Source organism: Sporobolomyces salmoneus, assembly GCF_050403485.1.
Source record: "Sporobolomyces salmoneus JCM6883 DNA, S_salmoneus_JCM6883_v1_ctg106, whole genome shotgun sequence".
Classification (NCBI taxonomy): Eukaryota; Fungi; Basidiomycota; class Microbotryomycetes; order Sporidiobolales; family Sporidiobolaceae; genus Sporobolomyces; species Sporobolomyces salmoneus.
Genome location: NW_027481057.1, coordinates 18,991 through 29,198, shown reverse-complemented (window position 1 = coordinate 29,198; position 10,208 = coordinate 18,991). Strand labels below are relative to the sequence as shown.

General features: G+C 51.7%; 4 protein-coding genes across 4 annotated transcripts; 2 read left to right on the top strand and 2 right to left on the bottom strand.

Annotated features, from left to right (window-relative positions):
• Positions 1 to 465: 465 nt before the first annotated feature.
• On the bottom strand, positions 466 to 2,350 carry JCM6883_001983 (uncharacterized protein; the record flags this gene model as incomplete). Its single annotated transcript, XM_076635490.1, has 5 exons — positions 466 to 615; positions 681 to 1,193; positions 1,257 to 1,738; positions 1,805 to 2,078; positions 2,141 to 2,350. The coding sequence occupies 5 exons, from the start codon at positions 2,348 to 2,350 to the stop codon at positions 466 to 468; spliced, it is 1,629 nt and encodes a 542-aa protein (XP_076484536.1).
• A 712-nt stretch (positions 2,351 to 3,062) lies between these two features.
• On the bottom strand, positions 3,063 to 6,355 carry JCM6883_001982 (uncharacterized protein; the record flags this gene model as incomplete). Its single annotated transcript, XM_076635489.1, has 4 exons — positions 3,063 to 5,333; positions 5,403 to 5,807; positions 5,878 to 5,952; positions 6,020 to 6,355. The coding sequence occupies 4 exons, from the start codon at positions 6,353 to 6,355 to the stop codon at positions 3,063 to 3,065; spliced, it is 3,087 nt and encodes a 1,028-aa protein (XP_076484535.1).
• A 234-nt stretch (positions 6,356 to 6,589) lies between these two features.
• SDD2 (Sdd2p) lies at positions 6,590 to 7,434 on the top strand (the record flags this gene model as incomplete). The annotated part of the gene is made up of 5 exons (XM_076635488.1): positions 6,590 to 6,619; positions 6,686 to 6,896; positions 7,034 to 7,161; positions 7,236 to 7,310; positions 7,393 to 7,434. The coding sequence occupies 5 exons, from the start codon at positions 6,590 to 6,592 to the stop codon at positions 7,432 to 7,434; spliced, it is 486 nt and encodes a 161-aa protein (XP_076484534.1).
• Positions 7,435 to 8,680: 1,246 nt separating this feature from the next.
• Positions 8,681 to 9,918, top strand: JCM6883_001980 (uncharacterized protein; the record flags this gene model as incomplete). The annotated part of the gene is made up of 7 exons (XM_076635487.1): positions 8,681 to 8,858; positions 8,918 to 8,990; positions 9,051 to 9,108; positions 9,177 to 9,282; positions 9,342 to 9,445; positions 9,508 to 9,696; positions 9,772 to 9,918. 7 exons carry the CDS (start codon positions 8,681 to 8,683, stop codon positions 9,916 to 9,918), a joined length of 855 nt encoding a protein of 284 aa, XP_076484533.1.
• Positions 9,919 to 10,208: the final 290 nt, after the last annotated feature.

Genomic DNA, 10,208 nt, shown 5'->3' with positions numbered 1-10,208 from the left:
GAGTGAATCAAAAGTGAACAAAATCAAAGAGGAGGACGAGTCGGATGAAAGTGAAGAAGATCAGTCGTCAGATGGAATTGATGAAGACGAAGACGATGAAGAAGAAAACAGTGACGGAGAAGAGCAGGAACAGGATGAGTTTGACTCGGATTCGGATTAGGATGCAAGAAGAGATGAAACAATGAAATCGCTTGAACTTGAAAATCGCCTCGCTTGATACTCTGCAATTACTCCTCTCTCACACACATTTTCTCCAAGGCGATTGACGAGACGAGAGCGCACGAGAACGACGAGGTGCTGATTCCGCACAGAGACCAAGAGAGATTGCGAGGAAGACAGAGAGGAAACCCAAAAGACTGAACAGAGGGAAAGGTACTTCAAGGAACGGCTAGACAGATAGAGTGAGCTTGCGGAGGGTAGCTAGCAGAGCTCTTTTGATAGACAACGAGAGACTCAGAGGGAGTCCTAGGTAAGAAGAGGGTGCCACATCTGTTTTCGAACGAATGATTCGAGTTCTTTGTCATTCATCGACCGTAGTTCTTCAGCGCGATCGACACCGAGTTTCTGTGCCGCACGAATGACTGCGAGCGTGACGGTGATCGAAACTTCGCGGATCTGAGAGAAGAGACGGAATGAGCTCGGACTCAGACTGAGAGCGAGGGGGATGAAATGTAACTTACCCTCTCGACGTCGGGGTATAGGAGATTTCGCGCGGTCTCGTCAGGAGTCAGAGAGTCGGCGAGACCTTGAGCACTCGCGTGCACCAACTCTTCAGGGATAGTCTTGACGCGAGCGAGAATTGCGCCTAGTCCAAGGGCCGGAAAGATGTACAAGTTGTTTCCTTGTCCGGGTTCGTACACCTTCGAGTTGAACTCGACCTTGTCGAAAGGAGATCCGGATGCGAAGAGTACGCTTCCATTCGTCGCCTCGATCGCGTCTTCGAAGGTCGTTTCCGACTGCGAGACCGGATTCGATAGGGCAAAGACGATGGGGCGTTTGTTCCATTCGGCCATGAGGTTGAGGATCTCGATGGTGAAACTTCCTCCGACGGTCGAGAGTCCGAGGAGAGCGGTAGGTTTGACGTGCTTGAGAACTTCGAGGAGATTTGAGAGACGGGGAGTCGAGGGATCCGAACGAGCGAGGTATTGCTTGTGAGAAGGAAGTTTGTCGCCTCGGTTGTGGGCGACGAGACCCTATGCAGTCGAAAGCGAGAAGTGAGTTTTGAGCACGTTTTTCCTGAATTGCTCCGAGCTCACCTTTGAATCGACGAGCCAGAACTTGCTCTTCGCCTCTTCCTCAGACATTCCTTGCATTTGGAAGTACTTGACGATCGTTTCCGCGACTCCAACTCCCGACGAACCCGCTCCGAAGAAGACTATCCGTTGATCCTTGAGGGGGATTTGGGTGAGATGGAAAGCTCGAATAGCTCCCGCGAGCACGACAGCTCCGGTGCCCTGGATGTCGTCATTGAAGGTCGGATAGACGTCGCGGTGCTTGTGAAGTAGAGGGAACGCTTTTGAAGTTGCCCAATCTTCGAATTGGATGATCATATTCGGGAAGTTCTTGTGCATCTCTTCCATGAAGACGTCCATGAAGGCGAGGGATTTCTCGTCGTCGATTCGGCGTTTCCTCACGCCGACGTAAAGAGGGTCCGAAAGGAGTTTCTCCGAGTCCGTGCCGAGATCGATCATGATAGGTAGCGTAGATTGAGGGTGAATACCAGCAGCAGCGACGTATACTGAGCCATGTCAAAAGTGGTCAGCGACGTGTCGCTAGATCTGGCCGTAGAAGAGCGGAAACTTACACGAAATCTTGCCCTGAGAAATTCCCATTCCGCCGCAACCGAGGTCTCCCAGGCCAAGAATCCTCGAGCCATCCGTAACTACACTCATCTTCATTTCGTCTTTCGGTAGACGAGTCTTCAGACCCGCGATGATTTGAGGTAAGTTCGGTAAATCGTCGTATGTTAAGTAGAGGTTTCGAATCGGTTCTGTCGCGGCGGCAGCTGGGATCGGAGGAGGGTGGATGAGCGAGTACTCTTGACAAGCTTTTCCTACTGTCGGCGTGTAGATGACAGGCTAATCGAAAAAGTTTAAGTTTCGCAAAACTGAAAACTGGAAATTCAGGGAGCAAAACTCACCATCACGGTTTGGGGAGCAGCGAGGATTACACTGTAGTACAATTCTTCATTCCGTGCCTTCAATCCTGCCAAGTAGGTGTATTTTTCGAGTGCACCTGGAATAGAATCGAGCCTCGAAAGCGCGCGTTCTGTTTGGAGCTCTCTAGGGCCCAGCGATGGTGGTTCGGCAGGGTTTCGATGAGCAGCGGTGAAGGAGGAGGAAGTCGACATGGCTCTGAGTGGGGTAAATGTGGGCCGCGAAAAGTTGAGAACTGGTCGAGTTTGACGAGGCGAGACGAGTCTACGGGAGACTGCTAGGGTCTCGGTTTGACGCAAGATGTTCCTGGAGGAGAGAATGATGAAGGAGATGAAGTAGAGGTTCGAAGCCAGAAAAAGTTCTGCCGGGAAGAGTCGCAAAGTTTTGGCAGCCGACAATTTCCGAGCCTTTTTGAGTCAGGAATTGGACTTGTAAAAGTGTTACCCTCGAACTATGACTCTGAAAGTTTTGCCGAATGTACCGCCGGCCTATTCGAGGATACTGTAGTGTCTCTTTGCTCCGTTGTTGAAGCACGAGAGAGATCGTGGGCGTGAGTTTTGTAGCGAGAGAGGTTTCGATATTTTTCCGAAGAGTCAGTTTTGACTCTTGTTGACTCCCCTTTAGCTCTTCCCCACGTCTATGTGTCGTGGAGACGAAGGACGCTGTTGGTGAGCGTGACACAGTGCTTAGCTCCATCTGATTTCTCCAGCTCGTGCGAAACGATAGAAATAGCCTGGTTGAGCTCGAGACAGCTCGCGAAACTTACGAATCTCAGCTCTCGTCATGAAGTCCTTCGTGACTACTACGCGCTGCAATGCAATGCTTCAGCTACTACTGAACTATTGTCAACAAGTACCAATGTGATCAACTCTATCCGCTCAAGGGCGAAACCATCCTTCGTCCACCTCAACCTGATTCCAGTTTCTTCTTCTCCGCGATCAACTGCTTCTGTTTCAGAAGTTTGTCCCTCATCAACTTCTCCTTCAATTCTCCGCTCCGCTTCTTGAGTTCTTGCTCCACAGCGACTTTGCGCTTCTCGAGGAGTTTCGCCTTGAGGTCCGATTCGTTCGTCGATTTCGAAGGGGTCGTCGTGAGAGCGGTGGAAGGGGAAGAGGAGGAGGGCAGAAGAGTCGGGGCGAGTGACGCTTTAACGACGGGAGGCGAGTAGAATGAGTTGACATGGACCGAGTTCGAGTGAAGTCGTGACGACTCGTATCTTTCGTTCTGCTCCTGAGCCAATAGCCTTTCCTCCTCCAACCTCATCAACAAGAGATCCTTTGTTGCCTGACTGAACGTCGTTCGAGAAGGGGAAGAATGGAAAGAGACGAGAGAGTGAAGGGAGGTCGATTGATCGGACGCCGCGACTGCTGCTGAGGAAGAGGTCGAGGAGCGGCGTTGGGCGGAATCGTAGGCTAAAGCCTTCTCGGCTTGCAACCTCGATTGAAGGAGTGCTCGTAGATCGACTTTGCCCGCCTTCTTCGCTTCGTTGCCGTTCGTAACCGCAGTCGAAGATGCTTTCGCTGAAGACGAGAGTTGTGAGAGCGCTTGACGATATTCCGCCGTTAGACGCTCCTGTAACTTTGCCTTGAGTTTCGAAGCGACCGTGCTCGGGGTGATCGAAGAAGCGTTTGCGGTCGAATCGGGAGACGAAAGGTCGGGAGATGGAGGAAGTGGTGCAGAGAGAGCTGGTCCCATCCTCGAGAGTAACGAGGGAGGCGCCGCGACCGGTTGATATCGATCCTCGAGAATACGTTTCTCCTTTTTCGCCGGACTCCTCGATACGGTGTCTTTCGCTTTCTCCCGCTCATCACCTCCATCCCGGTTGACCTCTGATGACTTGGCTGCTCCGTTTGAGGCTTTCGAGGTTCCAGCCACTTGAAGTTCGATTTTACCCTCGTTCGAAAAGGTCAAAGTGTTTCCGTTTCCGAGCAACGTCCTTCGAGCAGCTCCGAAGATCGACAGAGTAGGTTTGAACGTCGATGCCTTCGTTCGGGACGCTCCTCCTCCTCCTATTGCCGGGGCGGAATCGTCAACTCGTTCTCCATTCGTCGCTATTTGCGAAATCGATTCGGATTGTCGGGTAGGCGATTGAGGCATCGGGGATAGAGCTGGAGCCGAGAGAGAGATGACATCTTGATACTCGGAGTCGTTCGCATGGGCAGGAGGTTGAGGCGGAGGAGTCGGAGTTCGTTGAGCTTCCGAGTTAAGACGAGTTGGAGTTGGCGAACGAGACCGACGGGCTTGATTCGTCGAGAGGAATGGAGAGGGCGAACGAGAGCGTGGTCGAGAACGAGATCGAGATCGAGAACGGGAGAGCGAATGTCGTCGGCGGCGATCTCGGGAAATGGATCTCGGTTCATCCTGCCTAGATCTCCGCGGCCTTCTATCGTAGTCGTAGCCCGGTGGCGGTGACGGTGACCTCGAATAACTCCTTCCCCGGCCTCTGGGCTGATAGCCTCGATCTCTCGTTCCAAAACTCTCCCTCTTCTCTTTCCTCCCACTGTTCCTCCTCGCTCTCCTCTCGTCTCCCCTATCTCGATCATTGAACCCTTTCCCTCGATCCATCCTCGATTGACTGTGGCGATAATAACTCCCCGTGTATCGCTCGTCTCGATCCCTCCAATCTGGCTCTTTCATCTTCCCCCCAAATCCGTTCCTCCCATCTCCTCTCGCGAAGCTGTTCCTCCTGTAGTTATCTCGAGGTGGAGATCGTGGCGGCGGTGGTGGGAAGGGAGATCTAGATCTTGATCTCGATCGAGGTCTTCCTCCTCCTCCTCTCGAGACGTTCGAATACCTCCTTTCCCTCACTCGGTTCTCTTCCTCCTCTCTTCGGTCTACCATATTCCTCGCGAACCTCGGTGCTTCCTCCCTCTCCCCCTTCTCCTCTTCCTTCTTTCCAGACTCTGCGACGAGCTCTTCAGTTTCAAACACCATTTTCTCCAGTTCGGCTCGCTTCTCTGGTCTCCCGTATTGGATGAATCGATCGTACCCTTCCAGACTCGTAAAGGGACTACGAGCGAACGTGACGATTTCGTGTACTAGATGTTGCGCGTCGGATTCGGACAGGAAATCGGAGACTAAGCGTAGAGCGGCAGGGGAACGAAGGTCGAGTTGAGAGGCGATCGAAATGAGGTAGGTCGTGAGGAAGGAGATATCAACTGCTGGAAAGACTTGTAGCTGAATAATGTACGATCTACAAGTCAGCTCAATCGGAGAGGGACGAGTCAGACGATACGCCAAACTTACCTCTCTTCGAATGAACTTGATCACTTTCGCCTTCAATTCCGAGTTGAGCGAAAAGGTCTGAGGACTGAAAGGTTTGAACCCAGTGTATCGATTCGAAGCGACGTGTTTCGCGTAGAGTCCTTCTCGATAGATGTACTTTCGTCGTTCGAGCGCGATCTCTTCGAGTCGTTCTCGAGGAGTTGGACTATCGAGCGTTTGTATAGCTTGTCTACCGTAGAGGGCGTGGCGAGGGAGAGAGGCGGAGGTCGAAAGAGGTCGACGAGGACGTGAGGAGGAAGGGGTGATTGAGGTTGAGGATCCGCTGCTTTGAAGGGTGTGGAGTGGAAGGAGATGATATGTCGAGTAGTCTTTCGTCGAGCGGATGTTGTGGATCAAGTGCTCGATCGGACCGAGGCAAAGCGGGCACTGGAGAGCACGGAGGAAACAAGCTTAGCAAAGTAGTGAGAGAGAAGAGTAAGGGAAAAGGCCCGCTAACTTTTCTCGATTGATCAGTCCATGCTCTGATACAGTTCCAACAGAATTGGCCGTGGTGACAAGGGTAGATGACCGTCTGATCGCACTCGAAGTATAGGTCAATTGAAATTGTTGAATAACCCAAAGTGGAAATGGAGGCTCACCTTGTTATCTATCGGAGCGAGACAGATAGCACATAGCTCGTCGTGATCGATTTCTCCATTCACGCCTTCCTCGTCGTGCTGACCCTCGACAGCTGCGATAGGCTGAGGGATTTCCTCTTCTTCTTCGTCATCGAATCCTGCTAATCTCTCTGCCCTACTCTTGCCTTTCCCTTTCCCTTTGTCATTCGATTGCTTCACTTCGTCATCCTGCGTCGTTGCGCGTGGTGGAGATTGGGAATGGAGAGTCCTTGAGGAGGACGATGCTGGAGACGAGGTTCTTCGTCGCTTGATCGCGCGATCCGAGTCGACTGGCTCGGGCCGAGGAGGACTTGACATCGAGTTCCTGGTATGGTCGATTCGGAAGAAGCGATATGAAGTGGGAGAAGGGAGAGCGGACTCGGATCTTTCATCTTTCTTCTGGAACCATTCACCCGCGAGAGCCTCTCTTTCGACCGGAACGACATAGACACAGTCTGATACATCGCTGAAGTCGACTTGCAGTAAAAGCCGTCTTTGTACCCAGTCCCTGACTCGTTCTCTTCATCAAACTCACGTGAACTTTCGAACGCAATGGACGGAGATCTCGAAGCTATCCGAGCCGTAAGTCGTTGTTTCACTCTTCTCTGACCTTCTCACTACTTTCTGACCCGGGATTGTCTCCTTCAGAAACGCATGGCAGAACTCCAAGGTTCCTCCTCAGGAGGAGGTCCCTCTTCCTCTCGTCTACCACCTGGTGCTGCACCTGGTGCCGGAGGAGCTGGCGCTGGAGGACCCGGGGGAGCGGGAGGAGAAGATCAGGCGGCGAAAATGGCAGCGGAGGAAGAACAGAGGAGGACGATCATGCGTCAAATCTTGTCGAATGAAGCTAGGGAACGACGTGAGTGTCTGCTGCCTTTATGGAGCTTCCGTTCCGATACAACTCTGTGAAGGGAGCGGGGAAGAGGTCTCAGGTCGTCGTCTCAATGCGGCAGTGTTGTTGCGAAAACTGACTCTCCTTCTGGGTTTGTCTGACAGTCTCACGGATAGGACTTGTGAAGCCTGAACGAGCCCGATCGATCGAACAGCTACTGATGAGGATGGCTCAAAGTGGACAATTGAGGGGACGAGTATCAGAGGAGCAATTGATTGACGTTTTGGATCAAGTGAGGATCCTTCGTTCGAATTACTAACGTGCCGTAGTTCAGCGCTCACGATGTATGCGAATTGGTCCTCACAGGTCGAAGCTATGGAAAAGGGTCAATCTGGAGCAGGTGGAGCTGGAAGCGGTTCGAAAGCGGCGGGTAAAATCACTGTAAGCAGTTTGCTCATCCTGGCTCACAACCTCGTTTGCGAGGGCAGAACTGACTTCAGATCGTCCTTTTTGCCGTCGATAGTTCACTCGCAAGAGTGCTTACGATTCGGATGATAGTTTCTAGGGATTTCCCAATGTAACAAAACGAATTCGGTTCTTTCGCATTGGTAAAGGTCACGTATGGTGTCTGATCGGAGTTACGACTCACTTCGCCGAGGCGACACTTTCGAGGGCACGGATCGTGTTTCAGCCTAGATGAGAGGCGCGCGCGGCTCTTCTCCGCGTGGTGCTTTCGACTTCAAAGCTCTCGTCTCGTTACTTCGTCTAACCTCGTCTTTCTGCTCCGCATTAGCGCGCACTCAAAGTACAGGATGCCAACGCAACTCTCACCGCAAGTTCAGGCAATCGGTGAGTCCCCAATCTCCCTGCACTCCGTGTTCGGAGCTTCATTGATTAACAGCCTCGGCGCTTGCTCTTCAGTCTCGAAGTTCCAGGATCTTTACATACGCACGATAAACGATGTTAGGACTATGGAAACGAAGGTCGAAGAACAGAAAGAAGCGCTTGATCAAGCTCGAGGACTCTGGGGGGATCCCAAGAAAATTCCTGGGATTCAAGGTAAGCATCGCCAGTGACGTCTGGATCGAATTGAGTATAGCTAATATCTATACCGCTTGTTGGGCAGCTGCGCTCGTGGGTTACACGCAGATTCTCGCACGACGAAAGCTCAATCTTCGGGAACGGTTGGAATCAATCGTCAACAAAATGAGGGAGACCCTCGAGAACGAGCACGACCGGACCCCAGCGGAGGTGAGCAGACTCTGTGGAGAGCTCGAACACGCCGGCAAGCAATCAGGCCTTCCAGCGCCGTCCGTTCCTCGAAGACATCCCGTCCGAATCGAGTTCGTTGTACAGAACCGTTCTCACCTGGTTCTGCCAGGAGGCCCACACCGACGACAGAGTCTCTAGGATGGTCGTAAAGGGGTGAATGGAGCACGGTTGAGGCAGGGATATAGCATCGTGGACATTTTTGACCTCTCGCAACCTTTTCTTTTTGCGATGTCCTTTTTCCATCAACGTCGCACTTTGTAATTATCCTCGGTCGCTGTCGACCATCACCGCTCGAGTAGCTTGAGCACCTCGCAAGAGAGACTGTATGCGGAAGCTCGGTTACTAAAAACCTAATAGCGCTTCAATTACGTGTCTAAACCTTCGAACCTCCTTCTCGCTTCTTTGCTGTCCCCCACTCGCCCAAACTCTCGGACTATTCAATCCGTCCACTCGACTCCACGATACTCAAACTACTCTGTCCTCGACCCGTCTACCCGTTTCACTTCGCTAGATCTTCAAAACCCCTAATTCTTCGCGCGATGTCATCCTCCTCGGAATCTCCTCTCAAAGGTGTTCGATGCCTCTTGTTCGATACGTTCGGTACTTTGACAGATTGGGAGACCTCCATCTCTCGTTCGTTGAAGACGAAAGCGAGGAACAACGCTAAATCTAAACAGGCCGGTCCTCCGACTTCAGCGAGTCATCTAGGAATCAGGAGTGAGTACACAGACACTCAGAACGGTATTGACAGGTAGCTGACTCGCTTGAGCGGACAGTTCCAATCGATATTTTGGAAATCGACTGGATGCGATTCGCGAGGGATTGGAGAGCAGGTTACATGAAGCGAACGTGAGTCTACTCTCATATGTCACGGAATCATATGGAAACTGATTCGGAAGCTTGAAGCAGTCGAGAGATTGCAGCGGGAGGAGAAGGACCCAACAATATCGACGAACTCCATCTCGAGGTAAATTTCATCCTTCGTCGGACTGTATTGGGCTCGAGTACTGATGAGGGAGACCTTTCTGAGTGTAGCTCCTGAACGATCTCCTCGACTCGCCGACTTACGAAGCCGCGGGACAACTATGGGCTTCAGAATACGAACGAAAGAAAGTCTGTCAACTATGGCACCGAATCGAGAGTAAGCTCACCTCGCAAACCCTTTCTCGATTGTACTCGAGCTCACTGTATCGTTTGCAGCTTGGCCGGATGTCAAGATGGGATTGTCAGCGATTCGTAAAATCGAACCAACGATTCTCACCGCAACTCTTTCGAACGGAAACTTGCGTCTCCTGGTCGATATCGTATGTCTCTTTTAGCTCATCACGTCATTCCTCGATGCTTACACTCCGTTGCATCTCGTCAGGCTCGCACCAACAACCTTCAATTCGACGCTCACTTCTCGGGAGATCTCCTTCAATCGTACAAACCCAATTCAAAGATGTATCTCGGAGCTCCTGCACTCCTGGGATACTCTGAGGAAGATATCAAACGAGGAAAGGTTGCAATGGTCGCCAGTCACGTTAACGATTTGAGGGCAGCCGCTTCTTACGGCGTGAGTCAATCGTTCATTACTCTTTCAATTCGCGAAGAGTCGATTACTGAGTAATACGCGTGTGACTCCCCACAGTTGAAGACGATTTACATCCCGAGAAAGACGGAAGATCGAGGCGTGGAAGGAGGAGGATTCGACGTCAAAGCGAAGAAAGATGGAGGAGAAATCGACGTTGTTCTCAGGAATGGTCTCGAAGAACTCGCCGGATACCTCCGTCAATGAACGCCTCTTCGTTGAGACCCCGCTCGAACTCCGCATCCCTATCGTTACCTTCCGCTCAATCCACTCAGTGCTAGCTCTCTGTGTTTCTGATTTTACCCTATCTATCTATCTCCCTCGCTGGTTCAGAGGCATATTGTTCTCCCTTTCTCTCTCTCTTTGCTGTCTATAGTCTATGTGAATAAATGCACCTCTCTCACCCACACTTCATCGCTCGAAATTTGTCAGAATCACGAGATGTTTTGGCTTCATTAGACAAAATGCGAGAGCGAGAGAGAGGGAGACAAGTGGAC